Below are 19,586 nucleotides of genomic sequence, written 5' to 3' on the forward strand. Positions count from 1 at the left end.
TTAATCGATACATTATATGATTATAGCATTTGTAATTCATGGATATTTAATAGGAATGTTTTTCGTTTCTATACTATGTATTCTAATTATGTTGTCGTTTAAACATTTGGGGAAAATATATATTTTCGCGAAGAATGGAATAAATTGTCGCAATAATTTATTTAGAAAACAAATAAAGGAACAGTTCAAGCTAACAATTTATAAATTACTTTACAATAAAATGCGTCAGCCGGGAATCGAACCCGGGTCGCCTGCTTGGAAGGCAGGCATCTTAACCATTGGACCACTAACGCTACATGTGTGTGAGTGTATTTGTTGTCAAAACCTGTAAATATATTTTTTTTTTAGACATGACGGAACTAACCTATATGAAGCTCTGTTATATTTGTAAAGAACAATCATTAAGATATAAATGCCCTACTTGCCTAAAAACTCTTTGCTCGCTAAATTGTTTCAAGACGCATGAAAATTTATGTTATAAAGATGTAAAATTTGGGGAAAACATAAAATATAATGATAGTATTTGTTTTAATGATTTAGCTTTTTTGAATAATATAAAGGTCAAATTGAATTCTGTAGTCAAATCAATATCTGATAAAAATACAGTAATTCCGAAAATAAATCATAAAAAAAAAGTGAATAAGTTACAGGAAATATGCAAAAATCGTGACATAATTTTGAAAACCATTCCGATGTATTTCAGTGAAAAAAATGATAATACAACGAAAATTAGCAAGAATAAAGAGATTTTATGGAAAATTGAGTGGATTTGGTATCCTGATGAAATAATTTATTTCGATTTAAAGTATTTCACGGTTTCTTAAATTTCTTCAGTGTTTCAGAAAACAAAACAATAATAAGTTTGTTGGAGAGACCGTGCATGATCAAAAAATTAAATTGCTATCTAAAAGACACTATAAATTCAGTTGATAAAGTAGAAGTTTTGTCGAAAGACTATTCAAAAGTAATATATTAAAAAATAATTTCAATCTAGAATGACTATAAAAAGTTGAAGAAAGAATTAACTGTCTTGGAAAACTTAAGAAACAATATAGTTTTGGAGGTAAGCAAATAACTGTTCTAATTTATTAGTATCCAAAATTTTATTTATGTAAAAGCTCTCAGCTTTTTAAGATATTTAGAAGTTAGTGTTTCAGCCTTAAAAAAAAAAATGGCAAATTATCGAAATTGCTTTTTATTTTTCACTTTAAGACTTCTTTGAATTCAACTGGTGTAACGTGATACACAATGGTACACATCGTATTTGTATCAAAATTAAAGTAAGTTTCTGAGCTTCCAAATACAATATATTGAGGTTGACGTGGATTTGCTACTGACAATTCGTGAATGTAGATTTTAGAATTTTGTAGATCAGTTAGCTTTTTTGACAGAGATTTTGATTTATGGACTGTGCAATAATTATATTCACCATTTATTTGTTTTTTACAAAGATTAACAGAAAATGTTTTATATATTGTTTGAAGTAATAATTTTAAGTTGTCGCCACAAGATTTCTAAAACAAATTCATGTTTGTAAATTATTACAATCGACAGCTTCCAATTTTCTAACTGCCTATAGACTTTATTTATAAGACAATCGACAGCAGTTATATAGTTAACGTTTATCATGTGGCTGTCAAATTAGCAATTAGGTTTATGTTACCGTTTAACCCAAGAAAGATCTTCTGAAGAATGCATTTTTGCTTGGTGGTATACATTATACAAGGTTATAAGATCTCCTTCTACAACGCCAATACTTCTTATATTGGCTTTCAATAACTCCTTTTTTTTATGAGTTATATTCGTAAAGTCCCAAGGATATCCATTTTGAGCCATGCATGCGATTATTAGAGCTTCGTATGAACAGTTTTGAAATTCCTATAATTTTAATATAATTAATAACATACTAGTAGCGATTTCATGAGTAAGTAGCTAAAAATCGTAGAAAATTGTAGCTCTGACATATAGTGTCCGAGACGTGTTAATTGTCCGGATGAATTTATTGATCCAAACCAAAAAAGTTTAGCAAACGAATATGATAAAGATTCTTCACTCAAAGGCCACAACAAGTCTATACCAGTCAAACTATTTATTCCCATAGATAGCATTGAAAGAATAAATCTATCTTCAAAGGTATCAATCAAGCCAAAATAGTTCATATTATCTGAGCAACTTGTAAATTCAAGTTCCTTGAAGAGTCGGAAACATTTAGCTGTAATTGCATGCAATTTAATCTTATTCTAACTATCTGAAGAAAACTTCAACTCCATATAATCACACAAAGAAGATTTAGAGATCAAGTCAAAGGAAGAATATGTAAATTCATAATTTATTGTAGTTTTTTTGAATCCACAATCAATTATGCAAGAAATTGGATATTTCACTGAGTAACAGTTTTGATTAGATGAGGAAACCAAAAATATGTTTCTGTTGGTGTTGACTTTAAGCTTATATAGCTGGTTGTCTATAAAAAATCAGGAATAAGTTTGATATTACCTTCTGAAATAATTATAATATTAAATTTTAGAGTTAGTAATGAGAATCTGTCTTTTTTAGATATAATCAAACTGCTCAGGGTTTCAATATCCTTTTCAGTACATAAAATTACTAAAATATTTCTCCAATCTGGTTGTTTGCAAGAAATTTCCATAACTAATAAAGAGTTGCTCAAAAATTTAATACTTGTTTCAAAGCTTGCAGTTATATAATTAGGACATGGAGTTTTTAGATAATTTAATTTATTTGAACTATTATTACTATCAAAAGATTCAAATTTAGTTAAAACTGATATAGGAACAAGTTTACCTAATTATTAGTGAAAACTAGGTTTAATGTACTTTGTTTCGTTGGCGAAATATTTAATCTGGTCAACCAGAACGGATAAAAGAAACTCACGAATTTCTAGAATAACAATTATCGTATTAAATCATTTACTTTTACATCTCGAATTGATAAGATAATCATTAATCTCAAAAATGAATGTTGCTGTAAAATTCTACAAAATGAAACTTACATATAACTTCATTACTTTTTTATCAAACCGTAGAAAAGGCAATTTGATTTTTCATCCGCGCGAATGGCGTCAACCAAAATAACAGAAGTATTAACGAGTAAAGGATTGCTCTATAATAAGTTTAATTTAATATATTTTTAACCTTTATTATTTTCAGAATTGTTAAAGATGAAACAAAACAAACGCGACTGGTGTTTAAAACTCGAGATGACTTTGAAGTTATATATCCTACAACCTAATTATAAGTACGCCTGCATAATTGTGTTTGATTTTACTTCATGTTTTATACTCAATTTTTCTTCTAATTTTTTGCATTCCACTTCTATTTTTTTCTCATCCATTATAACCAGGACATTCTTTATGTTTGATGTCCAATAATTTTTCAACAGAGAAAACAAAATTTCTGAGTTTTCAATTGAATAACTCAGTTTTACGTGATATAAGTTCATCTCTATCAATGGGAGAATATAAAGTAATTTGAGCTTTATTTAAATTCCAAAGTAAATTTTTCACTAAATTAACATATTCGAATGAAAATTACTTTTTTGGATCTTTTCATTGCTCTGATTGTATTTGTTTTTGAGACCTTGATATTAATTCTAATTTTTATATCAGATAAACGGAAAACTTCAATTAGAGTCCTTATAAGACAAAAATTTAGATGAGTTCTAACTTAAACAATTATATATCCTATAACGTATGATTAATTATTATTGTTTACATGAACTACCAGAATTTTAAATATAATATTTTATTTTTTAAACCTGTGTTTCATAATTTGTAATTATAACAGTCCAGTAGATTATAGAAATTTATGGTAGTTAATCAAGAACTAGAAAAACACATAGTACCATTTCAAAGTTTGAAGAAAAACCATATTTTTTCTTCAAAAGAGTTGGTAAATATTCTAAAAAAAAAAAAACATTTTGAATTTCTATGTAATTCAACGTGTATTAATCCCAAATCGTTTCTAAGATATATCAAATATGAACATGCTTTGAATAAAATTATGAATTATAGAACTAAATTGAAGGTAAATACAAGACAGAATATTGTGCTTAACAGAATTGTCGTTACTTGGAAAATTTAAAAAATCCAGCAAGTGTAATTTCAATTTTCAACCGCATGATAAAATTATGGCCATCAGAAACCCTAATTTGGAAGCAGTATATTCAATACTGTTTCAGTATCCGCGAATTTAAAAAAGCATTCCAGCTATTTATTAAGGTATTTGATTAATTTATGTAATTATTGTAAGGCTGTGTCAATGAATCCAAAACACGTAATTTTGTGGTTTTCAATAACCCAGAGTCATGAAATCACTGATAGCTTAATTCATAATTATATTAATTTGTAAGTGTAACACTGAAACTATGTACCATTAGGGTTTGTAGTTATCAATTCAAATCTAAGAAAATACTTTGGTGCTGTTTGAAATACGAAATTGAATCTACACTAACATCCCAAAATAAGAAAAATTCCTTTGCTGTATTTAAACTTTTTCACGAATGGGCTCAAAAATCCAAAAATTTAAATATCACGACTGAGCTTCTTCTAGATTCGCTAGACTATATTTCTTCGTATTCATTCAAAAATAAAACATTTTCTAATTCAGCGAAATTGTCAACGGAAATTGAACAAATTTTATTGATGATTTCAAAAAATATACCCGTTATAAATTTTTTCATTTGGAAATTAAAATTGTTGACATTAAAATCATTAAATGAAGTACTAAATCTAATTTCGTGTTACGAAGACACGCCTTATAGAAGTGAGTTTCTGTGGTGGCTAAGCTTATGGACAATAAATATGATTAGTTGTAAAAATATCAATATACAAAATAAATTCAAAGGATATAATGGCGAAAAAAAGTTTGTTCCGAATTATGTTAAAGATGAAACTCACATTTCTGACATAATTTACAAAGATTGCCTAGGAATTTGTAATTGCTTAGATTTTGTAAAGTTTTGTACAATTAATGCAACTGAAAAAAGGTTTTTTCAATCACATTCATTTAACTCAATATTTCAAATGAAATTTTCACAAATGGCTGGACCTCTATGGACAAGCATTTTCTTAAAAAGTATTAGAGAATTAATAATTAAAGAAGACGCTTTATTATTCAAAAACATATCAGTTTTATTGCAACAATTAGAAGATAGTCAATACTGCTGATGTATCGAGCATAAAATTTCAATTTATTACCTTTTGGATCATAATGAAATATTATTTGTTATTCAAATTAGCAATTTCACTAAATTAATTTTCAAGATTTCATAAAGCTTTTATTAACAAAAGAGACAAACTTTTATATGATTGTTTGATAGGGCATATACTAAGACTATAAATGTTAACTTAATCAAGCATGTTTATATAGAGATTTTAGGAAAGAATAACTTGTGAGTTCTAATTACTAAATCAAAAACACTATTGTAATTTTATTCTGTGAATTCTGTTTTCAATTTCAGTAGCGTTCAAAAATAAGCCTGATACAGTAAATGTTTTCAATCATTCACACTTGATTTGGTTCGGATTAGCACTTTTTTTTTAAGACAAATAAAAAATACAACTGAGTTCAACATGATAATTATGCCTATAAAATTATAAAAAATACAAAACTATTACTAAAAATCACGTAAATATTGGCAATAGTAGACTGAGATGATCCTAAAAATGATCTTTGATATAAAACGACATTTTTTGGAGCATTCCACGATTCCGAAGGCCATCCTACACAAATTGTTACACAAATATGAACCAACCGTTTTTTTTTAGAGTAATTTTGTATTTGCCAACGTTAATAGATTTGTGTTTTAATTTTCCTAATGTCAAGAACTTTGTACTTCCTATTTGAGGTTCAAGCCAATTTCTGTAAATGTGATGTGTGACATTGAACCAGTCCTTCGAGGGACTCAAGTTATTTGGTCTGGCTGTCTATAATGAATTATGTTAAGTAATTACTTACATTGGAGTATAGTAAAAATTTATACTTTTGAGCCAGATCGAAAGTTTCAAGCGATATGGGAATATTACTTTTTTCTTCAAATATTTTTATTTTATCAGTAAAAACTGCAAATGAAGAGGTTCCACACGGAAACAAAATATCTTCATTTGTCTGAATAAATTCGTTGAATTAAATAATATTACATAATTGTCCCAGTCATAATCAGGAAGTGAACTTAAAGGTCTCATATTTATTAGAGATTGTTTAGAGATATGGTCTAGTTCTTATGTAAATTGATTGAAAATTATTACCTTCACAATTGTATGGGCCAAATAATTCTTGGGGTCGTGAATTAAAGTAAAACCGAAATCCATCATAAAAGTTTAAAATTTTGAAAGCTATAAAAGCAGGGCGATTTGGATTCCAACCAGAGTTTTGATTTATGGAAAGATTAATATGAGAATCGTTATTGCTACATCAATTAATTAAATAATCTTAATTTATATACTTGTATATTTGCTCAACTTCAACTGCGTTTTTATTACAAATCGCAACAAAAACTCCTAGAAATAATAATATTGCACTAATGAAGAAAAGTAGACAAACTGCTGAATATCTGAAACAGTATTTGTGAGGCCAAATTTCTCCATGATAACATTGTAATTTTATATTCCGGATAGTATTATTTACAAGTGTTATATGCATCTTGTTTAAGTCATCTAAAGTCAAATAGACTCCAAGAGATCCATCTGGTACTAAGAGCTTTTTTTTGTCGATGATTTCATGTTTACTAGATTTTATTTTTTTGAAGTTTACAGCTTGCCAGAGTTTTTTTATAATTTTTGAAACCTTTTTTCGGCTGCTGTCTTTTTTCTGAAAAAAGCTTTGGAGTCGTGTAATATTGAATATTGAAAACATTGTTTACTTCAGACAATTAATTTATGTCAACTTTTGGAAAGTTCCAAATAACGGTGTTTGTAGTTCATTTTTTCGGAAGTTTTTATAGTTTTTTTTCATTGGGGTGTATTCAAACTGGTGCGAAATAGCTTAATGTTTAATATCAGAAATGATCACTTTTTCCTTTAAATGTATGATTTTTTTTCAAAGATTCAATAATTATGAGTTCATTCTAGCGGAATAGAAATCTATAGGAATAATGTAAATTTTAAATCTGCTAATTAATATAACAATTTACTTATTACTTTTTAAAAGTGATACATTTGAATAAAAAACATTGATATCAAATTACTATATTTCTTATATTAAATAATTATTTTATTTTTTATAAAATTATTGGGAAAAAGTATATTTATTACAATTAAATATTATATATACAGAATTTTCAAATAATTATATTTAATTCTTTATTACACTACTTAAAAATAAAATTCAACTTTGTCAAAAATCCAATGCCATCAGTCTTAAATTACAAAAGTTATCCTTGCAATATTTATTTTAGCCAGCGTAAATTTGTATAATAATAATATATATATATATATATATATATATATATATATATATATATATATTCATATTAATCAAATTGTCATTCACAAAATTAATAAGTCTGTTTTATTCAACCCATTTTGATTTAGTGTGTCTGCTAAAAAGTGCTTTTTGAACTACGGCTGCAGAAAGTGAAAATTCATATGAGAAACTTACAGAATATTTTCTGATGGCACATTTTTACAAAATTATACAAAGACTTTGATAACTTCAAGTTTATCTTACCGTATAATTTAAATCTTTTTGCATCATTATTGGGTTAAATTTGAAACTTTTTTGGACTGAAAACGAAAGACGGACTGTTTTGGTGTAAGAAAAAGTTTATTGTAGTCAAAATACAAACAGGTATTCGTTCTCAAATTCTTTAATAGTACGTTATAAGACTTACGATTTTTTAATTTAGTAATATCCAATAATTGTCAATGCGTTAATTCATTACAAGTTTAAATATTTCAAAAGTAGCATACATGTACTAAGAAATTCCTTAAATAAAAAAAAGCTATATTTTGTATAAAAGAATTATGTTTTAGTTCGTTTCAACTTTTAAATTGTGAGCACTTTTATGATTATTAATAGCCTTTCGACTTGTCAAGATTTCGTATTGATTCCAATTCAACTTAATCATATTACAATGTAAACTGTAATTATTCTGCGTGTAAATTAGCTTTTACCTCATAAAATTAGTACGGTCAGCTGTTTTTATAATATACTTGTAGCATTCATCATTAATATTGTATAAATGAAACTCGTTTTCATACTCGTTCACTATGCAAGAAAAAGATGTCGCATCAATAATTTCATTTGATGTATTATTCAAACTAATAAAGTTATCTTCTGTAAAAATTTGTAAGTCCCTGTTTTATCTTGTGTATTCCAATTTTCGTACTTGTTTAAATTTATCTCAAGAAAGGGTGTCTCTTTATTACTTTCTTTGCGTAGCATGATTATGCAACAAGAGATTGATAATGGATTTCCATCAATATTAGCATGACAGAAATTTTGAGTCATGAGCTTGCCGTCGTTGTTTTCAGACTTTTCACCAAGAAAGTTAGTACTATAATTTTTTGAATCTAAGTCATAAGATTGAAAAGAGTTTAATGATTTATTGTTTATGTTAATATCGTTTATATTTTGATACTGAAATTTTAAATCTTCGATATAATTTTTAAGGCATTCGTTTGAAAATAAAATTGATTCTAATTGCTCGTCAATGTATCCCTTTACTATTTGAGTAAAATTAGTATCAAGTAACAGTTTATCAGCTGAATGCTGTATTTTTATGGCATCTCTATCTTGTTTGTCAACTAAAGTCCAAAGACATAAAGGCAGCACTGCGTTTTCAACATTAATGCAATCTTTCTGATAAGATTGTTACGTAGAATGAGCATACTATTTTAGAACTTGTTTTATTTTGTACATTTATAATGTGTTCCTTCACAATATTCTCATAATGCATAATGAATTTAAAATTCAATGCCTTTAATATCAAAATTTATTGAAAAAAAGTGTAAACTAAAAAAATAAAAAAAAAATTATTTCAAAGAATTCAAATTTTTGATTTTTTAAAATTAATTAAATTAGTTTGAATATATTATGACTTAGCTGAAGTAGTAGTCACAAGGTATACAATTATCAAACAATTATTTATTTGATAATTAATTATTATTTGACTATTTTATATGTTGCCTAAAAACAAATATGTATATAAAGCTACGCCTTTAGATTATTTAACATGTAATAATTCAACTAGTAAAGAATCTTCATTTAAAACAAATATGGCTGTGGGAATTAATTTTTACTAACTTCTTGATAGAGTCTATTAAATAATATTGTTCCACGAAAAAGGATTCATTCAGATGCAGCGCCTGAATTGTTGAAGGTTTCAAAAAGACAAAGCTTTAATGTTGATGGTATTTATTGTTATTTCAGATATTCCTAGATACATCAATGTATAAAACTAATTCTTGCTCACAAGTTGATGAAAATTTGAAACATCAATTGACGCAGTAATTTCTATTTAAATTTCTGAACTTAAATAGTTCTGCTCCTTGGCTTAACGAAGATTTAGCTCGTAAAGATTTTTTTAATTCATTACACTCTGAAATATGCATGATGATACGTTGGTTAAATCCGTGCCCACAGGAAGTTTTATTACGTCAGAGAGTGAGTAAATTGCTTATCATCGAAAGTTTAGATTTTGGGAAGAGTATCTGTGATAGCTCAATCCATATGGCCTGATTGTGAAGTCTACAGCTTTGGTTCGTATTATACAGGACTTTGGCTTCCTAACGGTAATTAAATTGCATAGTTATAGCAAATTAGGAGACATGGATATTTGCTTAATGAATATACCTGGAAACGAAACTGCAAATTTATGCACTTTAGCTCTATGCCTAAGCCGTCTGGGAATTAGTTTAGCTTTAGAAGTATTATTTTCTGCCCGCGTGCCAATAGTCAAGTATATAGACAGTGAGAGCGGCATATTAGTTGATATATCTTTGAATACTGATAGTGCGATGAGTACATCTAAATACATATTGCAACAGGTAAAGTTTAAGCTTTTCAAAGAGATTTAGCTTCAGCAATATCCTTGGTTAAGACCTCTTATACTAATTTTAAAATTGTACTTACAGCAGGTATCTACAAAAATATATTAATAAAAGTATAAGAGAGGATTAAGTGATACGTATTGCGGAGGGATCGGTTCTTATTTATTGTTTGTATTATGTTTGAGTTTTATACAGCAGCACAAAATAACTACAACTATAAAATATATGAAGTCAATAAATTTAGGACATTTGCTATTCGATTTCTTTCAACTTTATGGAAGAGATTTTAACTTGGACACTACTGCAATATCTGTTAATGAAGAAGGAAGTTATTACTCAAAGGTACACAATTACTGGTTATTTTTACTGATCATAATTAAGTTCACTGTAGAATTAGATTTCAGATGTATTATCAAATAATCAAATTAATGTGTATAGACTTATACTCATATTTATGTATCACTCAATTTAGTTGTACTACAATTGGCTCTCACCTGAAAAACCTTATCTGTTGGCTGTGGAAAGCCCTTTGGTATGATTTTAAAACCAAGTGTGACTACCTTATAAATCACAGATGCCGCAGATAAATTTAGGAAAGAACTCTTATGATATAAAAACCGTTCGAAATTGTTTTTATCAAAGCTTTTTGGAGCTCTCTGAGCTTTTATACAAATGGAATCATTCAGAAAAAAAACCGTTATCTATTCTCAATCACATATTAATAACTAAAGACTCTCTTATGAAATATAGAAATTTTCGAAAAACTGATTTAGATGACCAGTTAGAAAATGTAAGTTTATGTATGCTCTTGAATGCACTTAGACAAAGTCTTCTGATTTGCTGGATTTAAAAAACCAAATTTTCATGGATTTCAAAAATCTTCAAAACCATAATAATTCATAATAGTTATTGATAAAAAAAAAATAAAAATTAAAAACACTTTTATTCTGAACAGGACTAACTGCAAATGGAACCAGCTGACTTTCGTACACACATTTTACCCGTTGAAGTAAAAAACTTTTTAATTAATTTCTATAATGCTATTTATGATCGTAATCATGATTTAATCGAAAAACTTTATGAGCAAGATTTTATTCAGCTCACTGAAACGTATTACCCTACTTCAAGGTGGCCAGCTGATAATGTTATTGAGACTTTTTATAAACAGAAAGAAATAGCTAATGGAGTGGTTCTATCATTGTACAGAGAGTTATATTTTCGTCACGTGTTATCTCGATGTTCATCAACTGTTGATTGGAATGATAGATATCTATCATGTTGCAACTACATCCGTCTTTTTGAGTATTTTATAACTCAAGAAAGTTTAATAAAAATGTAAGCTGATTACATACTGTGATTTGATTAGTGAAAATCGGCTGGTTTTACCTGCACAGTGGCTTTGGGACATGGTTGATGAGTATTTATATCAACTTCAAGAAACGCAAAAGTGGAAAGCTCAGTTTTCTAAAGATCTGTTTTCTGGCCAAGCATCTTTGCTTACCGGAAAAGATGCATGGCGTACATATGATGTTATAAGAATGTTGAAGGCAATTATACAAGCTTCTCAAATTAAAGACTTATTGTCATATGATAGTACTCTTGCATTTCACCATAGTGGTCGATCTCAAACAATTGACTCATTTTCTTTACTTGGATATTTTGCAATCATTTCTTTGACAAAGTTTGTGTTTGCTATCATCTGAAATCCTATTAGGCTATATGTCGGTTTAGGCTGTTATAATAATGCTTTAAAAACTGCGGAGTTGCTCAATATTAACTCAAATGCTTTATATTGGAAAGTTCCAGCGAGCCATCTTACTACAATATATAATTTAGCATTCATATATTTTATGTTACGGTAATTTAAAGTCAATAATTTTGTATTAATATAATGCAGCCGTTATCAAGACGCTTCAAAGTTATTAAATCAAGTTCTTGTGTATTACATCAAGTAACGAATTTAGTAAAATATAATTTTAATTAGAAGTAAAAATTTTAATACGGCTCAAACATATCAACAACAAATGTTGTCTCGAATGACAGATAAAATGTTTTATTTGTTAATGCTTTGTAATTCACTTAATTTTTCTTCAATTGATGAATCTGTTAGTAATGTAATCAATGAGAAGTGGAATGAAAAATTTATAAAGTACATTTTAATATTTCATGATAAAATCTAGGTTACATCATTTTGATGAAGATACTATAAAAGAAACATTTATCAAGGCTTGTCCAAAATTTTTTTACCCCAGTGAACATATCTATATGCAAAACATAAGCCCTCTAGACTGTCACTTATTAATATTTTTGAAGCACGTCAAATACCAAAATAAAATTCATAATTTACAGTCTATAGCGAAATTGTACAACAATTTAACTTTAAAGGTTATAAAAAACAAAATAAATGTTTCACAGAAATTATACAATTTGATGAGTGATGAGAGTTCTTCGAATAAAGAAATTGCGCGATCTGAAATTTTATCTGTAAAATGCTGTGCACAACAACAAGTTTTACATCCAAATTCTTTTATAAGCAAAGGAGAAAAAATTGAAGCACTTTCTAACTTGATAATATTTTTAGATCAAGATATTCTTTATGTTAAAGTATAAGTATATGGATTAATAATACGTTGTAGAGCATAATTTTGAATGAATCTTATTTGGATGAAGTTCTCAATCAGATTTACAAAACCCAGGAAATCACTCAAAACGCTTACAATGTATATACGTCTAATAGACTGGAGCCTCAATGATACATCCTTTTATTAAACCTATACATTTGCAACAAAATTTTTCTTCATGAGAATAGACAATATTTCTAAACAAGATATTGAAAACTTTTTTTTTGACGCACCTTCGGCTAAATTTGAAGGTGTTTTATACATTTCAGGATAGAACTCAGCAGAATAAACAATCAATTTCTAAAAGATGAATTATTAATTGCATCATAATTTTACTTCTTTTTGTAATAGTTGCCAATTTTTTGGGTTTTTTATTATTCTATTCCAATTATAACCTAACATTCTATATTAATAGACAGAGCTAAATTACCCATATTAGGTTTTGAACTACAAAAGCGATCAATTATTTCTAATTGTTGAGATTTATTGCCATGAATACATTCAACACTAAAAAAAAGTCCCCAAGCGTCACCAAACCTTAAGAAACGTTTTATTTATAAATCTATACTTTGAGTTTAAAGTAACTGCACGATTAAGCCAGCGGCGCGCTTTTGCAATTTTATTGGCTTTCAGAAACAGTCTAAACCAATTATATATTATTTAAGAACTACTTTGCTACGGATAAAATTATGTAAGCATCGTTTTCACATTGAGTTAAAGCAACAACAGATTTGGAGTTCTGAGCATTTTGAGGTTCTAGAAAAATAGCTATAGACCACAATAAACCAGATTTGGGACATTCTTGCAACGCTTTTGAGATCATATGATGAGCAGCTTGTGTGTGCGAATAATTTATTTTGCCTCTTTCGAAATCATAATCACTAATATTAACAGCTAGAAGTTCAAGTTTCACGGAAGCAAACCATATGAATTCATTTTTAGGTAATTTCATCCGAGCCTGAAATGTAATAAGAACATAACATGACTAACATCTTCCAGCAATGCACGAGCTATGCTCCAGTTTTTTTGAAGTATAAAAATTTCAGCGGCACAAGTCCATAAATACGGATTTTCTTTACAGTAAATGCGACCTTTTTCAAACTGCTCCATTGCTGCGACATAATCTTTATGATCTTGTTCTAAATATATTTGGCCTGAAATCAACCATAACTTGGAACAATCAGGATATAAATTAATTGCTTGTTTGCAAAGATCTTGAGCTGTGAAGTAATTCTTCAATAAGCGTTCTAGCTGTATAGATTGAATCCACATATCAACACTGTTATTACATCGTATGCGTGATTGGCTCAATAACACTCGCGCACGTTCATATTCTCCATTTTCACGTTCTAACTTAACTGCAGCCAATGAAATTTTTTCTTTATCTGGTAATTGTATGAAAGCTTCTGCCAAAATTAAACGAGCTTCATTCACATTATTACGACTAAGCTCAACTTCTGCGGACATAAGCCACAATGTTTCAGAAGTTGGACAAGCAATAACTGCATTCTTTAAACATTGATTCAAACTTTCTAAAGATCCATGTTGACGCTCTAAATTGGCTAACTCAATCCAAGCAGTCTCAACAGTAGGCATTTTTTCAACGATATTACTGTATAAGGCCCTTGCTGTAACGATTCTATTTCTTTTAAAAACAGCTTCCGCATCAGAAAACCAAATTTTCAAGCAATTAACATCTTCTACTCCTATGTCCATTGTCGATTTTACAATAGCCTGGCAGGTGATTGGATAATTGGATTTTTCGCAATCCTCTGCGAATTTGATCCATACATCCCGATCCAATCCAACCCCTTTGGATGTTAAATTGTTAACAGCCCTTAATATAATTATGTTTACCTGAACATATGTCACTAAATTATTATATTAAAATTTACAGTGGATTGTTTGCCATGAGTTTCTTCCAATTTTGCTGCATTGATCCATATTTCTAAACTGGTTGGAATTTGCTTTCGAGCTTCGTTTAAGATTTTCTAGAAAAAGTAAAGAATATAAAGATTTACTTGAGCAGTTTGATACGTCGATAGCTTGCTCAACGCTAGCCACATCTCTACTGATTGAGGTACACATTCAACTGCTCTAGAAAGCATGACTCTAGCTTGTTCTGGAGGCTCCATACTAATTGCTTCTTTCCAAAGCCGAACAGAATTTGGTACAAACTGCAAGGCTTTCCGCAAAATTAATTTTCTTAGTTTAGGATTATCTTCCCTATGTGCAGCTTCCAGCCATAATTTGACCTATTACAAATAAATTGATTATAATAACATACAGATTGAGGCAACTCTTTCAAACCTCTCGCCAAAACAGCTTGAGCTTCAGTTGGTTTCTCTAGGCGTGCAGCTTCTAACCATACATCATCCACTTTATTACATTGTAAACAACCTTGAGCTATAATGTCTCGTGCTGCTTGAATTTTGCCCCCGAATTCTTCTAATCTTGCAGCGGCAATCCATCCGGGTGCATGATTCGGATTTGTTTGAATTACACTACGTAATAGTAAGCGTGCTTTCTTTATGTCAGCAACATTTGTATTTGATGTAACCGCCAAAGTATTAAGATTTGTAAGATATCCTTTTGGGTCTATGACAGTTTGACCAGTAACATTATCCATAACTTTGTCAAGTTTTACTGATAATACTGTTCCGCGCGCTTCACCCAAGTCATTCAAACTTGGCGTATTAGCACCTGAAAGAGGCGTTCTATAAGAATTAAAGCTTGTATAAGTTCCAGATAATGAGTTGACCGAGCCCTGCATGCGTAACGGAGTTTGTAGTCCTAAAGGAGTTTTAAGACCTAAAGGCGTTTGTAACCCAATTGGAGTTTGCAATCCTAATCCAATAGGAGTGGATGTCCCTCCACCTATATCGGAAACTCCCGTAACTGTATTATTTGATTGTAATAAGCGCTGAGCATGAATTATCAAAGCGTCTGGCGCTGGAGTAGACCTTAAATAATTATAATTTGTATATTGTAACTCACAATTGTCTTTTTTTTTGCTTATGTTTCAAAGCATAGTCTCCAATTTCAGGTATTGATTCCCATTCTTCTAAAAAATGTATTACAACATAAATTTATTTTCAAAAACCTTTAGTAACTGTTGCCAAGGAACGTTTCAAATCAGAAAACTGTTGATGAATAGTGGGTTTTTCAGCACGAAGTTTTGATAATTCTGTTTTCAACCGCGCTTCCCTGTAAGAGGACTGATGTTTTATTTGACGTACCGCCTGGATCGTCTCCTTGCATCCATACGATGTTCAATCTGTTCGTATACTAAATCTGCTTGACGATCATCTTCATTGTACCTTTACATATTTTAACTGACTATGAGCTTTACTCTGAATCTTTGAAAAGCCCTTCACTGTAACCGGTGAATTCGTCGTAATTCGTATCTGAATAATCCCCCCGATCATCAACAGTGTCATCGCGACTTACACCGCCAGCAAATCCAATAGCACCCCTACCTTTGCCGGCGGTATACCCAGGAGGTGGAGGTCCGAACGGACTGTGTTACATTACAATTTAACAAAAAATTTACTCCAAAGATTTTTCCACAACTGTAGTTGAAAAAGCTAGATCTGCACGAGTAGAAAATCCGGTAGCCCTGAAAATGTGAAAAATGGACCAGTAAATACCCGCGTCCAATGCCTCCTTGGTAGCCTATAAAATATAAAAAAAAATAAGAACTTACGTATGGTTGAAGTTAAGCTCATAAAACCAAAATGAGTTTTTGGTGAGGTTATATTTTACGTATAACGAGCAAAATTTTTTTTTTTTTTTTATAAATTAGGTTTTAGCTAAGTTTTATTTATTTAATACCTGGTACACTCTGTCTTTTATTGTATTTTTATTTAAACACATTTTAACTTTATGATACAAATTATATCTCGTGGTTAAACAACACGAGCGCTTGCTGTTGATTATAGTAGTGTATAGACATAATACGTTTTTAATAGTACAATTTATTTTTATGCAGTGATCATGTAAGTTTTTATTTCTTGTACCAGTCAAACATTCAACAAAATGCTTTCGTTGAAATGGTAAAATTATATTGAAAAGAATAGTTTATCTTCTTTGTAAATAGGTTGTGGGATTTTTTTAGTTGGATTGGACTATTACAAAAAAATGCCAAAATTCTTTTTTTAGGGTTAGATAACGCAGGAAAAACAACATTATTACATATGTTAAAAGATAACAGAATTTCTACTCACGTACCAACCTTACACCCTCGTAATAACAACAAAAAATTATTGGTATCCTTAGATTCAGAAGAACTAATTATAGGAAAAATTAAATTTAAAACGTATGACTTAGGCGGTCATGAAACAGGTTTTACACGTTTATTAAAAAACCATATTTTTAGCTCGCCGAATATGGAAAGATTATTTTACAACTGTTGATGCAGTAATATTCATGGTAGATGCAGCTGATCGAACAAGATTTAATGAGGCTGCTATTGAACTTAAAGTATAAATTACTAGATTTCAATATAAATCTTAGAGTTTGCTGGAATCACAAGAATTAGCTTTGATTCCTTTTGTTATCCTTGGAAATAAAATTGATCAGCCAGCAGCTGCTTCAGAGGATGAATTACGTCATGCATTAGGATTATATCATAGTGTAACTTATGGCCGTGATGTAAGTTAATTGAATTTATATTCGATATGCCTCGAATTTTCTGTTATCGTAATTATTTTTAGCCAAAAGGTGAAAGTGGAATAAGGCCAATTGAAGTTTTTATGATTAGTGTCGTAAAACGTAGAGGTTACATTGAAGGTATATTATTAATTCTGTAACATATTATCTTAGCATTTAAATGGTTATCCCAATTTTTATCTTGAGAAAAGTTTTTCAACTAACCTAGTTTTGCAAGTTTTTATGGAATAAAATAACAGCTTTGTTAAACGGGAGTAAAATTAAACAATGAATTTTTTTTTCTATTCAACTTGTTTTTTATATGTTCAATTAAACTTTCAAATATGTCATTGTACAAAATATATTTCAATATCCAAGATACTTGCATTAAAGTTTTTTAGCATAAGGAATTCATACAAGTTTTTCACGAACCAGACATACTTACATCTCAACTCAGTTGCTAAAGAAACAAATAAATTAGTCAACTCTAGATATTCTCCTTTATTGGTACTAAATACTTATAAATCAAAAACAGCAGCAAAATATACTAACGCTAATATGAACATTACCTCAAACTCTTTAGTATATAACTTCATACCGGCTTTCACTCTTTGGCATGTCGATACTTTTGATTTTGATGATAAGAGCTGGTCAAATTTTAAAATTAGTTCGTGTGATTTAAACTCTGATGTATTTCTAGGAGGTCCGTGCAATTTTGGAGGAAATATGACGACAAAAAAATCATATATTTTACCGAAGCATTCTTATGTACGTATAACCGCACGACTTCATTTTTTTGATAATTGGACTGGAGAAGCACTAGCAATTATAGTAAATAATAAAAAAGTATGGACGCAGACACATCAATGGTGTAATCAAGTTATATCATCTTACTGTCTTGCAAAAAATATAAATTCTTGCGGCAGTAGTTTTCCTGATCTGTAAGAAAAAAAAGTTAAATTTTTTAATTAGGTTGTCTAAATTTGTGAAAATTGATATTCCTCACAAAGAAAAATTATTGGTAAAAACATACGTTCGCAACATTTAAAAAACAGACAGTTGAGTTTCAGTCGACGTTACATGAAAGTAAAGATTTTTGCGAGGCATCATGGGGAATTGATGATGTTGCTATTTACATTGATTAATCATAACATCGTTAACGTCTTCTCCTTTTTCTAAAACATCCCATCCATTTTTGTGAACATGGTACACTCTGACTACACCTCCGGAACCTCCGTCTCTGTGGGTAGCATGAAAAATTGATTTTTTTGCTAAATTTATGGCTTCTGATAAAGATAAATTTTCATGATACTCATTATCAAGCACACCGTATGCATAGGTTGATCCAGAGCCAATGCTAAATATTTTTCCAAAAATTCTACTACCATCATCACTGACATAATATAGCTCTGCTGAGTTAGATTTATTGTTCCATCCTGCAATCATTGTTCCGCAAGATAGTCCGTAATCTTTATACTGATAAAAAATATTTGATAACAAATTTGAAGCTGCAGCAACGGAAATACGTTCTTTGTTGCGTAGCTCGTATAACCTACAAAGTCTAGCTAGTTCTCTCTCCCAAAAATAACAGTCCGCTGCTCCTCCTGCCATTGTTCCCAATAGGTATTCATTTATTTCAATAACTTTTTTGACGGTTTGGGAAGCTATATATGAACTCATGGATGAACGACTGTCCACAGCAATAATCAATCCGTCATTTATCACAAATCCCAATGTAGTGGTTCCTTTTTTAAAATTAAAATTATTTGAAAGTTTCTGATTTGATTTAAAATTAATATTTGAAAGCTGTAATTTTGATTCAATTTGTGTTGCTTCCCTTTCTACAAATTCGTCCAATTTCGAATTATTGCGACTTATAATACTTAAAGTATCCATAAATTGTTTAGAAAATATGATCAGGTTCGATATAAAAGTATTCTGATTATGAACACATTTGTAATTACATCTAATATCTATTCATTTGACAAAAATTTACATATTTTTTCTATTTATGTTTCAAGTCGGTAGTAAAATTAAATTTTAGTTTTTATGAAAACAATCCTAAAACTGTTAATTGTATTTGTATTTTCTAATATAAAGTTGTATAAAGTCTCATTCTGTGAATATCCTGGTTTTATAAAATTTCATAATGCTGATGCAAATAGCAATGGTTTAAATTGTACACCTTATAATGCATTAAAAAAAGACTTCACTATATGGTGCTCTGAAGCTATAGTTGATCTCAACAAAGTATTTCTTCATAGTTGCCTCAAAGTCACATAGGTTGTGATTTGGACAGGGTC

At 29.4% G+C, this 19,586-nt stretch overlaps 2 protein-coding genes, 1 non-coding gene and 1 pseudogene across 3 annotated transcripts; 1 reads left to right on the forward strand and 3 right to left on the reverse strand.

Annotated features, from left to right (window-relative positions):
* Nucleotides 1–221: 221 nt before the first annotated feature.
* On the reverse strand, nucleotides 222–293 carry Trnag-ucc (transfer RNA glycine (anticodon UCC)). Its single transcript has one exon. It is a non-coding gene; the product is annotated as a tRNA-Gly (tRNA).
* A 13,007-nt stretch (nucleotides 294–13,300) lies between these two features.
* LOC133320762 (pre-mRNA-processing factor 6-like) lies at nucleotides 13,301–15,406 on the reverse strand. Its single transcript, XM_061529355.1, has 4 exons — nucleotides 14,921–15,406; nucleotides 14,655–14,888; nucleotides 13,624–14,490; nucleotides 13,301–13,591 (listed from the first exon to the last, which is right to left on the reverse strand). The coding sequence occupies exons 1-4, from the start codon at nucleotides 15,404–15,406 to the stop codon at nucleotides 13,301–13,303; spliced, it is 1,878 nt and encodes a 625-aa protein (XP_061385339.1).
* Nucleotides 15,407–16,739: 1,333 nt separating this feature from the next.
* LOC133320761 (uncharacterized) lies at nucleotides 16,740–17,489 on the forward strand. The gene is made up of 6 exons (XM_061529354.1): nucleotides 16,740–16,878; nucleotides 16,912–16,977; nucleotides 17,012–17,115; nucleotides 17,149–17,286; nucleotides 17,349–17,424; nucleotides 17,458–17,489. The coding sequence occupies exons 1-6, from the start codon at nucleotides 16,830–16,832 to the stop codon at nucleotides 17,487–17,489; spliced, it is 465 nt and encodes a 154-aa protein (XP_061385338.1). The 5' UTR covers nucleotides 16,740–16,829.
* Nucleotides 17,490–18,327: 838 nt separating this feature from the next.
* On the reverse strand, nucleotides 18,328–19,038 carry LOC133320752 (proteasome subunit beta type-5-like; annotated as a pseudogene).
* Nucleotides 19,039–19,586: the final 548 nt, after the last annotated feature.

Source organism: Danaus plexippus, unplaced genomic scaffold (assembly GCF_018135715.1).
Source record: "Danaus plexippus unplaced genomic scaffold, MEX_DaPlex mxdp_56, whole genome shotgun sequence".
NCBI classification, from domain to species: domain Eukaryota; kingdom Metazoa; phylum Arthropoda; class Insecta; order Lepidoptera; family Nymphalidae; genus Danaus; species Danaus plexippus.